Below are 16,982 nucleotides of genomic sequence, written 5' to 3'. Positions count from 1 at the left end.
CCTTCCAAGTTTACTAGTCTCATTATTGACCCGAAAAAGTAAATCACCTGTTCTTTGAATTAATGTAACTTAAACCAACTTATATCCCCAATTATTTTGAAGCAGTTCTACAAAATGTTTATCTTTAATATTTAAAGTCACATTTAAGTTGGTCAGAAAAGGAGACCAAATATAATTATTATTTGCATTTGGAATACCATTGTGAAAACAAAGACGGGAAGAAATAGAATAATAAACTAATAAAAGCCCTATGATATTGACATAGGAAACAGACCAGTCCACATTATTAAGCAATTATTCCCCTCTCATGATGTGACCTCACTACGTTCTCTCATCAGAATCTTTGAAGTAAGACAGTTCTTGCTACAAGTTCGAATTTACTTCTAACCTGTATATCCTAAAAGTATTTTTTAACCAAAAGGTTGACTTAAAATATTTTCATCTGACTCCCTTTAAAACCAAAGGCATCAACTTAGAAAGGAACAAAAGAGAATTCTTAATGGATTGAGATTAAATCTATCATTTTTACCCAGGGAAAATTCCTTCTTATTTATTCTTAGTCAGTCTCATGTAAAAAGACTATTAAAGTGATGAGCTCCAGTGTTTTGACAAGCACTTGTACTACAAAAAACTTGAAATCTCACTGGAATACAGTTACATATTCACTGGGAGGAAAGAATGCCCTATTTAAAAACTAGGACAGATCATGTTGATAGGGAAAAAGGAAATAACTATGTGAACAATATACCCTAAATTAAAGACCGAGTTGCTGGCATCCGTCTAAAGTCAACAGAAAATGTCATTACTCTTTGGAAGTACTCTTATCCTGTCTTACAATAAATGGATAAAAGAGAGAGAGAGCGCACAAGACATTATTCGTATTCAGAATTCTATTACACAAACAAAGATGGGAAGAAACAGAACAGTTATCTAAGTCCCATGTTATCAATGTAGGAAAGAGAAAGACCAGTCTACATTATTAAGCAATAGTTTCCCCCTCCCGTGGTATGACCTCACTGCTTACTCTCTTGGGATCTCTCTAGAGAGAGGTCTCTCTGTTTTATAAATACAATAGGAGGTTCAGAGAAACTCAAAAGATAATGTTTTACTCAAAGCCACCACATGACTTGAATAACGTATTCCATGTTCTCTACTGTATATTTTTCCATAGTTTGGAATGCCCTGTTCCACATGGATGAGGATGCTTGCCATAGCAAGTGTTGTTTTCCACTGTCTTGTAATGTTGCTTAGGCTGAAACAGGGAGATGATAATATTCTTTCAAAGTACATTTTCTTTAGTGAGAGCCTAAAGCAATACAAAAGCCTCTGTGGTGAATCCATTATTATTCTTATGCCACCCCACTCATGTGGTTGGTTCACACATCACACAATAATACATCATCATTTTATCTAATCTATTTATTTGAATACCTTTGGCATTTATTGGTATTCTTGGGTATAACCAGCATTGAAATTAATCTTTAGATCTTTGTGGTCTTTCACTGACCCTTTCTCTGCTTTTGTGTGATGAGTAAAGTTGGTTCAGTGTTTCTCAAAGGCAGAACTATGAGCCACAAATCATCAACATATTATCAATCCCTACCAGTAAATCTATTTATTTTCTGCAGAGAAAGAACCAAGACAATTCAGCCAGTAAACCCATTTATTTTCTGCAGAGAAGGAACCAAGACAATTTTGAGTTAAAGATGGTAAGGCCATCTGTTGCTATTTCAATGGATACATTTTAGTGTACACTTCTTTGAAGGTATTTAGTAAAAATAAACCAGAATAAATATTTCACTAGGTTTGCCTTTACTAAGCATCCCTCTTCTTTCCTTGTAGGTTTTCCACATTGCCTTCTAAACCCACAGTAGGAAATCATACATTGAGAAATACTGTGAAATAGTTTCTCACCACTGGTAGTTTTAAAGTAGAGCATGTGTCAGAATGACCAGCAACAGCTCTCTGCAATTACTGGCTAGCTGTTCAGGAAGACAAATGTGTACATACTCATAAACACATTCTTTAGAAAATTAAGCAGGCATACGACCAATGGCAGCTGCTGGCACTACGCTTATCAAATAGATCATATTTGAAAATTTATTTCTTCCTATAGATATATTTTCAGGTAATCATGCACAGTTTCCATGGAAACATTTCTAATTCTCATTGGAGACAAGAACACATAAATAAATAAGAATTAGATTGTTTTCTTACCTTTTGGAAAGCAGTCAAAAGCTATACTGTTGGTGGGATAGTGTACCAAGTAACAGACTTTTGTACACTCTTTCTTACTGGTGGTATACAGTCTACAGGAAAAGTAAATATATAGGTATGTATAAAATAAATGTGCACATGATATTACGTTTTATTATTATTATTTTCCTTTTGGGAAAAGGCTGCGATAGAGACCATACACATTATGCCCACACTTTTGGTGGGTTCAGTAGCCTTTGGTAGACCAGGTCACCTCAATTCAGGTACCTCTGAACATGGGAGTACTGGTGCCTCTTGAGTTAAGGGAGTTGGGTTTTACTTGCTTGAGTTGAAACAGCTGAGGGAACCAGCCCAAACATAATTTATCTATCTGCTTAGAGCATTATTTTCTTCTTCTTGCCAGCCCTTTTATCTCAGCCTAGTCCAGTCATGCTGTCCAGCCTGTGTGGTTAGTCCAAGAGGATGAAACAAGTAACATAATGTTGAGAATGTTAGGGATCCAAACAAATGGAGAAGCAAAACAAAACAAGAACCATAAAAAATTAACACAGCACAGAAGTGTGTTCTAGAATTTTCTAGGAACCATTATTTGTGTAGAGTTTTGGTGCCCACATCCATTTTCCAGCAGCCTGAGTTTTCTTTCTTTTCTTTTTTTTTTAAATAACATACCTCCTTATGTTGACAGTCCTATTTTATGTAATAAATTTATTTTGTTGAGAACAGCACAAGTTGTTATTTATGTATTTTCCTTATTGTAGATGCAAAAATGGTAGCACAAGAAAAACACCATCAGAATACAATTCCATACCTTATTTTGTATTTTAGGTGCAAATTGTTATTCTTCTAACATGTGCTTCATCATACAACGTGTTAATTGGCTTAAACCAGTCTTTTATGTAGTCTATGTCTATTTTCTATCCCAGAGTGAGTTCATCAGTCATACATCTCCACATCCAAAAAAAGGGTTGTCCCTCGCTGTCCACCTGCCTGCCATCTCTAGTTGCTGCTGACCTGCCAGAATAAACTCTCTGTATCTAGCTAAGATCCCTGAAGTATTTCTCTGCACTGCTTGCAGGGCATTAGCTTAGAAAATGGATGGTAGCTTAAAAGAAAGGTAGCTTAGGGCCAGGCCTCTCTTCACTATGCACTGTGATCTTTTACCAAAGAAAGCATGAAAGCCAAAGACAATTTACAGAATATCTTCTGGTTGATACCAGTCCAGGTGAAGAAGGCTGTGGTTCTTATCCACCCATCCCAATAAAGCCATGCTGCCTCTTAGTTAATATTATCCATCCAACTTGAAAAGGATCGTCGTGGCCATCAGTAAGCCATAGCCCAAGCACAACCATGGCATCTTGTTTATCTGGCATCTACAAGTTTGCCATGAACATACATCTGCCAAGTGAACTGCAGAGAGTGCAGGGAAACATTCCAAATTCAGGATGCAGGTGGGAGAAACAGTGTGAGGTACCCTTCTTCTTAGACAGGAATGTGAGAAGGCATCATCTTGGCCAGATATACAGCTATCCAAATGAGGCCAGGTTCTTTTAAACTTTTAGCAATGGAAGTCTTATTTGCATAAATAAAATTCAGTAAGTAGCTGAGCTACAGCCCTATGCCCTCTGAGCTTGCTGTTTTTCAATCTAAGTGCAGAGACCAGCAAGAATTGGCCCAACTCTGAATATCTAATATGCCAGCAGTGCACAGATACATTGAAATTTTGAGATTTACTTTTCGTTTATTCCACACATAATGGAGTTTTTCTTTCATACAATGGACTGTTAGCTAAGGAAGCAAACTAACAGGATAATTGTATTTCTTCAGGGAAAAAATATGGTAGTATAAATGTCTTCCTATATTAAGACAGCAAGCAAATTCATTTTTATGTAGACATGTAGTTGCAGTGTGGAGTTGGATGAGTAGAAGCATGCATGCACCAGATGGCAAACTGCAGTGATGGAGCAGAGCTGTTAAAAATGAAAACACTGAAGATTGAAATACATCGAGACTAAGTGTTTAGAGCAACAATGAATAAGAGGACATTTCTGTTCTACTATTTACTTTGCAGCTCATAGTATAAACTCTGCTTCCTCTCAGACATCCTCCCTCAGAAAAAAATTGTACAGAATTTGCCTATTGGAGAGACAAATTCCTTTTTCAAGTGCATGAGCTGTTTTTGTTTGTTTTTAACCAGTCAGCTTAAATTCAGAAAATAATGTCATTTGTCTCTGTTATGACAGTTAAGATACTGGAGATAATTTTAGCTATATTTGGCATTAAACAGAATATTATAATGTTACCTAGCATAGCATAGTCATGTCTGTTTTTATTAATTGAATTTTTCACTATTGTTCTTTTCCTATTACATGTATTTTTGCCTTGCTGGGGACTGGTTTTTCAAACGTCATTGCTGTCTATGATGTTACTTTTTCCCTATTAGTGGCTCATTTTGAGATCATTTTAAATGACTATTTGTTTGTATGTTTGTCTTATCTCAAATGTTTAATTTCTTTGAGTTGACTTTGTCCTAGATCAGTATCAACGCTAAAACTTTGGAAGCTATATCCAATGTGGACTCAACTTGAGTTTCCTAGAATAAAATCCTTGTCAATTTCTAGAGCTACACTGTCCAATACAGTAGCCACAGCCACAAGTGTGTGTCTAAATTTAAATGCAATGTAAATAAAGTTTACTTAATTAAAAACTAAGTAAAATAACAAATGTATTTCTTCAGTTGAGTAGCCATATTTGCTTACTCTATTAGACATCACACACACAAAACATGACCATCACTGCAGAAAGTACTAGTGGACAGCTTTTATGCAGATAAGCTCTTTGGATTCTTTTTTGGGACCTTTCAGAGCTGGGTCATCAGAAACCCCAATGTTTGGAGGTACATGAATCTCCTCCTATGGTTTAGCAAATATCTAGTTAAGTTTTCATGGTGTTTTAGGGTGTGTCTACACAATAACAAAAGAGCTAAAGCAATTAAAAAAATCTTTCCAACTGGTAGTGAGAAAAAGGCTCTATTTCATTTTATTTTTCTGTATTGTTTACCTTGGCTCTATGTAGACACTTAGAGCGACAACAAAAACCCTATGAAACTTTTTCAAGGAAAGAGATACCAAATGAATTCCAAATGGAATCACTGGAATATAATTTTTGAATTAATTAGATGAGGCCTCTACCTGGGCAGCCTTCTTTGAGCTCAGGTTACTCCTGTTTTTGTAGACAAAACAAGCAATAATACGTTACAGTATGTTTAAAGAATCTCTCACCAAACATCATTATATTCAGCATATACAAACTATATAACCAAATAACGAAACCAAAAGAGTAATTCCTGCATTGGAATTTTGACATGCCATTCATATTCTAAGAAACAGAGGAGCAAAGAGGAACAAGCGTGGGCTGAAGAGTCAGACCTGGGTTTTAGTCCAACTTCTGCTGTTAACTACATGTGTGGCTTTGGTAATGTTACTTAATCTTGTGAAGCCAAGGTTTCCTCAGTAAAATGAGAATAACAACATCTATTCTATAGATGTACTGTGAGGAGTAAGTGAGATATTCCACAGAAAGCATTCCGCATAATGCCCATTTCAAAGAGTATTTTATGCTAGCATTAGCATTAATGTCAGTGTTAGCATTTTAACAACCAATGTCATACCCAAAAAAAGCCTCAACAAGGATTTCACCTTATCATTAAATAGCAACAGTAGTAATGTTTTTTGAAAGTTAATCATTCTTAAATAGCATAGTATCGAATTGTCTAAACTCAAAACTTCTAATTTCATCTTTTTTCCCCAGTACAATTACTTCCAATTATGTTTGCTGTTTATTGACTTTGAACAGTATCTAGTTAAATTGTGTGTGTGTGTACAAAAATAAAGCTGTTATTGGAATATTTGCAAGATAAAGGTTTTATGAAATGCAAATTTGACAAAACAAACTATAATTAAAAGCCACTAATTATAAATATACATATATATTTAACAACACAGGTATAGGTATAATAAATGCACACATATGTTCATGTAAATTCTTCTTCTTCTTCTTTTTTTTTTTTTTTGAGACAGAGTTTTTCTCTTGTTGCCCAGGCTGGAGTGCAATGGTGCAATCTCAGCTCACTGCAACCTGTGCCTCCTGGGTTCAAGCGATTCCCCTGCCTCAGCCTCCTGAGTAGCTGGGATTACAGGCAGGCACAACCACGCCTGGCTAATTTTGTATTTTTAGTAGAGATGGGGTTTCTTCATGTTGGTCAGGCTAGTCTCGAACTCCCAACCTCAGGTGATCCACCCACCTTGTCCTCCCAAAATGCTGGGATTACAGGAGTGAGCCACCGCACCCAGCCGTAAATTCTTCTTTTGAGGATTTAGTTTTATCTACCCTGTGATGTTTAATGTACATTTAACTGCACCTTTATATCTACTATATCTTAATAAATTATGCTGAAATTTATTTCTAAGCAAAGCTTTTTGCCTCTTCAGGAATGGAAGGACACTGACATTTAGCTGATATAGTATTTTCTAGACATCATATTTTATGACACACTTATGACAAAGTCATTCTCTCTTTTATACACAATTTTATTGAGTTTTAGAAAAAGCTCAGTGATTCTTAAAGCCACATGGCTAGTAAATGGAGTGGTTTAGATTTGAACCCAGGTATGTCTCAACCCAAAGCCTCTTCCTACATCACACTGAATGTCACAGCAAGTCACCATCTACTTGCCCTCCTCTCAACTGGCCACTTGCTCTGGAGACACAACACAGCCTATCATTCATTCTGTTCCTCCCTTCTCTCAGTATGTTCCTTTAGCCTTGTCCTAGGATGTTTTCTGTCAAAAGTCAAAGTGGGGCCCACAATGTTGTTAATTAACCATGTTACTTTGTCTACATATATTCAAAATATTTCACAACTTTCACTCAACTATTCGTAAATAGAGATAGGTCAAAATCACAGTTCTTTGTGTGTAGTGTTTGTCAGGAGCAAACCCAGTTGGCTTCTTGGTTTTTATTAAAGATATCTCTCTTATTTCCAGAGCAAAAAGGATTTCCTCAAGAGTATTTAAAATTGAGACTTCCTTCTGTTTGGCATTAAGCCTTTGACAACAAGATCAGCTTCTAACTGAAATATAATATGTCATGAATGACTTAATGGATAACCTGAAATCCCTTCTGCCTTAAACAGAATAAGTATCACAAATATTTGAATCTGCCTCATTCTACATGCAACTAGCCAAAATATTCCTGGAAAACAAATCTTAAAACTAGTATTTTAAATCTGAAATGTACTCTTACCACCATATTGTTAGTAAAGCTAGCAATTAGGAATTCTAAGCATTTAACCTTTGAGCTGGTCTTGTGTTATTTACAAAGTGATAGCTATATGCCCATTTTACCTGGGGACATTTGCAGGCATGACTAAAGGGTCCTAGAGTTTTGCAGATATGCCATATAATAGCATCTTAAATCCAACGTTTTTTTCCTTAATTTCTTCCCTAAGGTTTGTCTTGCATAGAATAAAACTCTTCTCCAGTGGTATGGTAGACATTGTTTTTCCCACAGGACGATGCCATTGTCATGGTAGTATCTGGTCCTGTGTACTTGGATTAAAGTTTGACAACTTTTTCCAATTTTTATATGTTTCTAGAAGACCTGATGAGTAAAAAATAACTTTTTCAACATTCACATGCTAAAGGAAAAAAGTTATGCTTCCAAAATTCTAATTTATTCCAGTTTTATTCCTACCAGTACAGTTCATTAGGTATGGAAGTTTCCCTGACAAAAAAGTTGTTGCCTTAACAGGAAGGGTGCAAGAAAGAACAACCTGACAGGTGCATTTGTCAGTTGGAGGTTTCAGTACCAGAGGACAAGAAGCAAGGGAAGGGGGAGGCTTCACACTTCTGAAGCAGAGCCTCCAAAAGCTCCTTTCCAACAAGGAACAAAAAGAAAATGGTGGCAGGAATGAGTCAAACTCAAAAGAGCAGAAGTTAGCATTCACCAAGGCAACCCAGTCCATATGACAAGAACGATCACAGTAGTTCTCCAGAGAGGCAAGCACACCCACCCCACCTCTTCTAAAGTTTCTTGATGCAGGATGGGAAGATGAAAGAAGAGTTACTTACTGTTTGGGTCTACATTTTCACAGAGTTCTGTCTTTGCCTCACCGTTGGGTCTGTCACTGGGTTTGTGTGACAGCCTCGATGACATGGTGGCTGCTGTGACTACCGCCTTGAAGCTTCGCTTCCGTTTCTGGACATTGAGTTCAGGGTGGAAAATGATGATGTATACTTTCGGCATGTATAGCATCCCCAGCGCCACTGACGCACTTAGGTTCATGGAGATTGTAAGCGTGGTAGTTTGTATGTAGAGCTAGGAGACACAACACACAAGGCACTATTACAAATAAAATGACTGCAGAGGGAGTCTGAACACTTAAAGTGATGTCAAGAATGACTATGGCTAAGATAAAAGCAATCTTCAGGAATTTTGATAAATAAAGGAAAGGACAATGACTCTGCACAGTTATTGGAGAGTATATGCATATATTAATTGATTGAATGCTGTTGGGTCAATCCATGCACTAGAGAAGTCTCCTATATTAAAGTTCAGAGTAGTCTTGCCCTAGAGAAGTCTCCTATATTAAAGTTCAGAGTAGACCTTTAATCATAGTTGAAGGACTTCTAATCAGAGTGTCAGCTAAATATAAAGACATGAAGACCACAGAAATCTGTAATCTTGATTAAGGTGTAGTTAAGTTTTATCTTTCATACATGTAAAAGAAGGTTCACGCTCCATGATTTCTTCCTACATTGAGATTCTGAGGCCCTTTGAGAAGTCTTTATCTTAATATATGTCTCTTTTTATCTTGTTTTCTAGAAAGGCATACCTTTTCCCTATTTGCCGAATAGTGAGTTGAGTTTCTCTGAAAACTAAGACCTTCTTGTTTAATTCTGTCTTACAAACCACAAATGACAAGTGAACAAGACCTAGTGATGTTGGCTTGTCCACTCTTTATATTGTCAAATTACTAATGAGATGCAAAATTGTATTCTGGAGTTGGGTTATTTGCAGTTTGGATGGTGCCCCTATTTCTGTCCTTGTCTCCTATTGTTTCCTCAAGAAATCAGATCAACTAATTGCTTGCTGTCCAGTGTAAATATGAACAATTGATGGTAGAAGAACGTAGGGAAGTGTGTGATCCATAAGAGTAAAGCTATAGGCAACTTGCCTTGGTCTAGTTGTCTACAATATGCCCTACCATGATCTAGGACTCCACCACCCCACCCACAATGTGTTCAGTCATACTTGTGTTTTGCATGACTTCTAAAGGCTATTTAAATGGAACAACCAGCAACCATTGCCTTTTCTGTCCATGGAAAGCCTAGTTCCTTGACAATGGATTCAACTATGGTATTCCACAACTATGCCTTCTTATTGATTGATGATAAAACCCCCATTCTTAAGGGAGTTCACAAGGCCCCTCATGGTTTGTGCTGGTCTACTTTTTTAGACTAATTGTCCACTACTTCCCACCTCCCTGACCCCCTGATCCCCTGTCTTGCCTTCCCAGGGTCCCATCCATTTGTGCCGTCCTTGAGTTCGTGAATGAACTGTACTCATTCAAATAACTTTTCTCCATGCCCCTTTTCTTTATTTTTGTTTTCCTATGTATGGAATTTTCCTTCTTTTCTTCTTAGCACACCCATCCTAGGCTGCCCTCACAGCCTCAAGTCTAGGCCAGCTTCTTTACTGATACACTCTCAAAGGACTTCTTTAGATCATTTGTCTCCATTGCAATTATGCACTCAGTACCTTGATCATTTTTCTGCCCATTTTCCGGCTAGGTCTTAAGTTCCATGAAGGCAGGATCTGTCTCTCTGGGACATTATTATGTCTGCGAAGAAGGCACTTGATAAATATACAATGGATAGGCTCATGTGTTTGTCTAATGGACACCTTTTTCCTACCTATAACTCACTGGTTAAACAGCCTATCTCTAAATATACAAAAATTTCCATTAGACATATTGGCTGCCTGGACATTTCTGATCTTAATTCTTCAAACTGAGGCCATACTGAAATCAAAGACAACTTTGCCATCTTGGCTGGAAAAAAATACAGTTTTCTAGCCAACATTAATTTGAATATGGATGTCTCCAAATGGTTAAAAGGAGCTACCAGCTGCTGACTATAATACATAATGAATGTAACACAGAAAGACAAAACAATGTTGAATTAATGACTCTTTAAAGTGTGAATTAGTTCATATTTTTAAAGCTCATATTTCCCTACTAGCATACCCTTAGACTTTTAATGTCATTCCACCCTGCCAGCCTACACTGTTCAAGAAAGGCTTAACATGGTCATAGGGCGTTATAGACATAGGCAATTTTTGTCACCACTATCACTGTACTTATGAGAGATTTGCAAATCATGGCTTAGATCAAAAAGGAAAGGGATGTCAACAAACCTATGGGATCTTAAGTTTTGTTTCTGTTTTTCTGCTCATGAGTGAATTTTGCAGTTTATGAAATTATTCAGACTTATTAATGTAATTATAAATTATACAAGCATATATGCTTATGTATATTTGTATGTGTGTATACATATGTTTTCTTTTTTCAACTTTTAGATTCAGGGGTACATGTGCAGGTTTATTACGTGGGTATGTTACGTGATGCTGAGGTTTGGGGTATGAATAATTCCACACCCAGGTACTGAAGATAGTACCTAATGTTTAGTTTTTCAACCCTTACTCACTCTTCTATTAGCCCATAGTGTCTATTGTCATCTTTATCTCCATGACTACCCAATGTGTAGCTCTTCCTTATAAGTAAGAACATATGAGGGATGTGATTTTCTGTTTGTGTTAATTCACCTAGAAAAATGGCCTACAGTTCGACATGGTTTTGTTCTTTTTTATGGATGCATAACATTTCATGGTATAGATGTACCACATTTTCTTTATCCAGCCCACTGTTGATGCACCTATGTTGATTCCATGTCTTTGCTATTGTGAATAGTGCCGTGAGGACGTGCGTCTTTTGGTAGAACAACTTGTTGTCTTTTGAATATGTACCCAGCAACATACATACTTTTCTTAACAAAGACTACTTAGCAATTTAGGACTCTACAACTATGATGTTTATTTTATGAAGTGTTTATTTTAATCATTTTTAAACTAGAGACCATCAAGACTTTGATTTTCATTTAAAAAAATTTTACAGTCTCTGGTAACACTTCAAAAGTATGTGAAAACTGAAATAAACTTCACTAATCATATTTTTTCTACAGCCCCTCCACCCCTGAATCCTCTTTACACACATAGTGGATAAGAATGCAGATTCTAGAGCTAGCCTGAGTTCAATTCCCATTTACTAGTTTTGTGACCTTGGACAAATTACTTCCCCTCAGCTTCTGCATAGTGGATAAGAATACAGATTCTAGAGCTAGCCTGAGTTCAATTCCCATTTACTAGTTTTGTGACCTTGGACAAATTACTTCCCCTCAGCTTCTGCATCTGCAAAATGGGTATAATAGTACCTACCTCATAATGCTGTCTTGCTTGATAATTAAATAAGTATTTATAAAGTGTTTAGTATAGGGCCTAGCACATAGTATTAATAAGTAATAAGTAAGCTTTTTTTTTTTTTTTTTTTTTTTTTAAGACAAAGTCTCCCTTTGTTGCCCAGGTTGGAGTGCAGTGGCGTGATCTTACCTCACTGCAACCTCTGCCTCGTGGGTTCAAGTGATTCTCCTGCCTCAGCCTCCCGAGTAGCTGTGACTACAGGCATGTGCCACCATGCCCAGATAATTTTTAGTAGAGATGGGATTTCACCATGTTAGCCAGGATGGTCTTGATCTCCTGACCTCGTGATCCTCCCACCTCAGCCTCCCAAAGTGCTGGGATTACAGGTGTGAGCCACCACACTCAGCTGTATTTTTAAATAAGTATAGTCATGCATCACTTAATGACAGAAATGTGCTCTAAGAAATGCATTATTAGGTAATTTGTTATTGTGCAACCATCACAGTGTACTGACACAAATCTTGGTGGCATAGTCTACTAAAGTCCTAGGCTATACAGTTTAACCTACTGCTCCTAGGCGACAAACCTTTACAGCATGTTACAATACTGAATACTGTAGGCAATTGTAATACAATGGTATTTATGTATCTAAATATAGTTAAACATAGGCCAGGTGTGGTGGCTCACGCCTGTAATCCCAGCACTTCGGGAGGCCGAAGTGGGCAGATCACCTGAGGTCAGGCGTTCAAGATCAGTCTGGCCAACATGGCAAAACCCCACCAGGTGTGGTGGCAGGTGCCTGTCATCCCAGCTACTCAGGAGGCTGAGCCAGGAGAATCACTTGAAGCTGGGAGGCAGAGGTCGCTGGGAGGCAGAGGTCGCAGAGAGCAGAGATCGCACCACTGCACTCCAGCCTGGGGGACAGAGTGAGACTCCATCAAATAAATAAATAAATAAATAAATACAAAGAATAAGCATGATTAAATATAATCTGTTTATCAAAATCTCATTATGTGGCACATGACTATATGTAGGTATGAAGGCTAAGAAGGCTTTAGTCTACAGAGATCTCAGAGGTATTGATCCACAGGGACCTGCTCCCACTAAGCCTAGAAGGGAAGCTAGGCTGCTGACTCTTTGGCTTTTGGTGAGGTGGGAGGCTCACATTGAAGTTATGAGTTTTCATCCCACCATCTTCTTTAGTACATTCTTTAGTAAATTATGGCATATCTATATTTAGTCCCACGGTTGTTCTTATTTTACCTGATGCTTATTGTATAATGCACTACCCTGTTTAAGGTTAGGCATTTCACATCACTTTCCTTTATTTGTAATTTCTTTAGAAATGTAACAGTTGATGATCATTATCAGTTCCTTTTGTCAAAGTAGAGGTAAAGGAGTTCTTATGTACAGAGTTTTACTGAGACCAAGGGCTGTCCTCCAACTGAGCCTAATCTGATTTTGGATGTTGGAGGATCATCCCCAAAGGAAAAAAAGAGCTTCCCCACCCTGGCCAATTATGGATGGCCCAGGCCTGCGGGGAGGACATAGACTGCCTTGAGATTTCCATATCTTGATAATTAAGCCTTAATTTTATCATCAACCTAAATGAATTTCCACTCCTGGGTTAAATGTGGCTTTTCTAACACCCACTATGTATAATTTAGGTCAAATAACTGAACAGCATTTAGGTAAGGAATTCAGAGTCAAGCCAGCAAAAGTTATGTACAGTATTCTAAAATACTTTTCTTAAAAGTCTGATGTGCAGAACCCACAGCTATAACTAGTTTGTCTTTCAGTTTTATGAATTATAAAATGAAAACCATAATAGTTTGTACCTCATATGGTCACTGTGAATAAGTAACCAATTAATATATGAAAATTGTTTAGCAGAGTGCCTAGAAAATAAGTACCCATGAAATGTTATCTGTTAATATTTATTTTCTGCCAGCTTAGGTTTCTGGGGTTTAGATCTAAGGATAAGGCTTTCACTGTAACCACTTTATATATTTTAAACTTTTCATGTATAGGTTATTAAGTAATAGTGTTTATAAAATCCACTCCTATTCATGTCTAGTCAGATGGAAATGTACCAGCAAATATTCTATTAAAGTGCACAAGGATGTGGTGAATTCAATGCCAGGCAAAGCTCATTTGAACATGTTCCATGCCATTTTTTCATCTTGGCCTAAATAGTTCATTGTTGGATAAAATATGAATGCATATCACAAGATGCCTTTATTGCTTTATAAAATCGTGTAACATTTAGTGCTAGCTGAGTTCCTTGTCTAATTTTCAATTGCTAGGATGTTAAGAAATTTGAAAACTTGTTAGATAGTGCTTACAACCAACTCAGGAATTTGCCAACTCTCCTGTGTAGGTTTCAGAATCAGTTTAATTGAAGAATATTCTGAGAGATTTCAAGGAAATCTGTTAATAATTGTAATAATCATGGGTCTTCAACTTTGAAAACCAGAGTATTCTCAGTACTGTTCAAAAAAACAAAAGGAAGTCAAGAAAAAAATTCACAGGGCACAGAGATAGATATAAGACTAGAACTATCAGGAAAAACCCAATTTCACATTTTTGAGAAATCGTCTTATTACTACTGATGTCTTTAATAATTATTATATTCCATAAAAATGATGTAACAATATATGAATACTAATGAATCACCACTTTTATCTATATAAAAATTTAATTTACTCAGAAAAGTGTTATGTAGCTATTTCATGGTGTCAGACCACTGGTTTAGGGGATGATTAATGCTTGACCATATTTGTTAGATCACTGTTAGCTGTAGTTTTCAGATAGACTGTAAATGAAATACCTTACTCTTTCACTACTTGTACATTCATCCATTTATGGGTTTACCTTTTTTTATTTTTAGTATTTTTATCTTTTTAAATCTGATCAAACTTAAACCACACTAAGTTCACCATTTTTATTGAGATACAAGTGCCTGGACTGGCCCATGTGCTGTGCACACAAGGGTGAACACGCCAGGCATGCTTCCTGCCATCAGAGAGCTACATTCTAGTTGCAGGAGGAAGGCAAGAAAGACATCTATTGTACAACATGGTGACTATAATTAATAACAATGCATTATATATTGGCAAATTGCTAAGAGAGTCGTTTTTAAGTTTCCTTACCACACACACACAAATATGTGAGATAAATGAGTATGTTAGTTTTATTTAGCCATCCCACAAGGTACACATACTATACAATTTGTATTTGTCAATTAAAACATAAATATTCAGCCGGGTGCTTTAGCTCACTCCTGTAATCCCAGCACTTTGGGAGGCCGCGGCAGGCAGATCACGTGAGGTCAGGAGTTCAATACCAGCCTGGCCAACACAGTAAAACCCCATCTCTATTAAAAATACAAATGTTAGCCAGGTGGGGTGGTGGGTGCCTGTAATCCCAGCTACTTAGGAGGTCGAGGCAGGAGAATTGCTTCAACCCAGAAGGCAGAGGTTGCAGCAAGTCAAGATCGTCCCACTGCATTCCAGCCTGGGTGACAAGAGTGAAACCCCATCTCCAAAAAAGAAAAAATAAAAAAATTCAACTCCTAAAGAATTCATGATGCAATAATTGCTCACTAAATCATTTCTTCATAGTGTATATTGTCTCTTGCTTTTCCTTCCTCTTGTAATGCCCTCTGCTCACTGTTCTGCCCCTGATACTCTTGTTATATTTGATGCTCAATCCACAGGCATCCTCTACATAAACCATTCCCCATCTCCCCAGTCAGGACAATTCCTTTATGTGCTCCTTTCTGAAGTTATGGCTCATATAGTACTTAACCTGGTCTGCTTAGGAGAGGTCAGTCTGTGTGCTGTGAAGTTGCTTTGAAACTGCAGATTCATCCTGAATACACTGACCTCTTAGGGAGTAATTTGAGTATACCACAAAGTTCATGTTTGTAAACATGTGATTTCCTCTGCAAGAAACACTAGGTAAACATGGTAAGCTGCTTCTTGCAGAAGTCAGCTATGTGGGAATACACAAAATGCACACTCACTCCCAGGCTTCAAGCATCTGCCTGCAAGCCTGACCCTTCCATAGTTGTACAATCAACCTCATGCAGCAATCCTTCTGGCATCCACTTCCATGAACAAACTTTAGGTCACTTTTTATCAGGTAAAGTGACACATTTATTGTAGTATTCGTGGGTTTCTTAGCCATTAAACATATGCAAAATCATGCCACTATTTTTATTAGGTTCTGTCTTTTTTTTTTTTTTTTTTTTTTAAAGTGTCACTGATGATGTTTCTCAGTGTTGTGTCTCTAATCCGGTTTCCTGTAAGTCCTGTGTTTTCTCCTGGGAAACTTTTGAATGGCATGGTGATCTTTTAAGAACACCTATGTCATGTTTCAGAAGAAATGACTGGAAAATAAACACGATGTCTGCTGCAGGGTATCCACTTATTAAATTCTGGTAAATCAGGAAGTTCTACACTTGAAGCAAGTATTAGGTATGATCAGTATTCTTGGCATTTAGCACTGTTTCAAGAAAAGCTATTATTTGTAGTCTGTTAGTAGCATTTTTTTCTATTTGTGTGCTTCTGTTTCCTCATTACTAGACTGGAGATAACAGTAATAGCTATCTCATAACATTGTTGGGATCAAAAAATGGTCTCTATAAATACACAGAACTGTTACTAGCATGTAATAACCACTCATCAAGGATGTTAGTGTTATTGATTTATTTATTGGCTATAACATGAAATAATTTATTTTCTACACTGTTTTTTTCCATTCAATCTTAATACATTTTAAAATGATTTTCTTCTTATGAAATCCACTGAAAAACAACAGCCTGTTTTAGGGGAAAAATCTCGTTTAGTTTGCTTCCATTTTGTTTGAAAGTATATTCAAACTCCTATTTCATCTCTCATTGACTATTTTATGAGAAATAACCAGTTTTGTATGTTCCCAGGTGACAGTTGAGAATTAGGACAAAAAGGCTTTAATGGAGTCTATCAGTGGGATCGGAGACGTTTCACAATTCTCATGAAATCTCAGTGACTATGTAATAAAAATGAAAAATGTAGCCAATGTTGTCACAGTAAAGAGGAAGGGTACATTATTATCTGACAGATGTTTGAAACATTCACATTATTACATTGAAATGAAAGTTCCTGGCAGTTAAGACCAATGTTTTCTGTCTTCACTACCTATATCCATTGCTTCCTAATTAGAGTGCTCACATATTTGTGAAATAAA

The 16,982-nt window shown here is 36.9% G+C and overlaps 1 protein-coding gene and 1 long non-coding RNA gene across 13 annotated transcripts in view; one reads left to right on the top strand and one right to left on the bottom strand.

Moving 5' to 3' along the window:
* Positions 1-16,982, bottom strand: part of LOC105477634 (glutamate metabotropic receptor 7) — an 898,220-nt gene that overhangs the window by 52,256 nt on the left and 828,982 nt on the right. For 3 of the 8 annotated variants that reach the window (XR_011620206.1, XR_011620205.1, XM_011734197.3), the window contains exons 9-10: positions 8,345-8,591; positions 2,218-2,309 (exon numbers count right to left, since the gene is read on the bottom strand). The exons of 1 other annotated variant lie outside the window; for it this stretch is intronic. Coding sequence is in view for 3 of the 7 variants with exons in the window: in XM_011734197.3 (XP_011732499.2) it covers positions 2,239-2,309; positions 8,345-8,591 (318 nt within the window). In the remaining 4 variants the exon portion in view is untranslated. Of the gene's footprint in view, positions 1-2,217; positions 2,310-8,344; positions 8,616-16,982 lie in introns of those variants that run through there. 4 more of the 8 variants (XR_011620207.1, XR_984853.3, XM_011734199.3 and 1 more) reach the window with 2 other exon arrangements.
* LOC105477633 (uncharacterized) overlaps positions 1-16,982 on the top strand; it is a 438,407-nt gene that overhangs the window by 269,295 nt on the left and 152,130 nt on the right. The gene's annotated exons all lie outside the window — the stretch shown is intronic.

Source organism: Macaca nemestrina, chromosome 2, assembly GCF_043159975.1.
Source record: "Macaca nemestrina isolate mMacNem1 chromosome 2, mMacNem.hap1, whole genome shotgun sequence".
NCBI classification, from domain to species: domain Eukaryota; kingdom Metazoa; phylum Chordata; class Mammalia; order Primates; family Cercopithecidae; genus Macaca; species Macaca nemestrina.
Note: the sequence above shows the minus strand (reverse complement) of the source record. Positions and strands in the feature narration are given on the sequence as shown.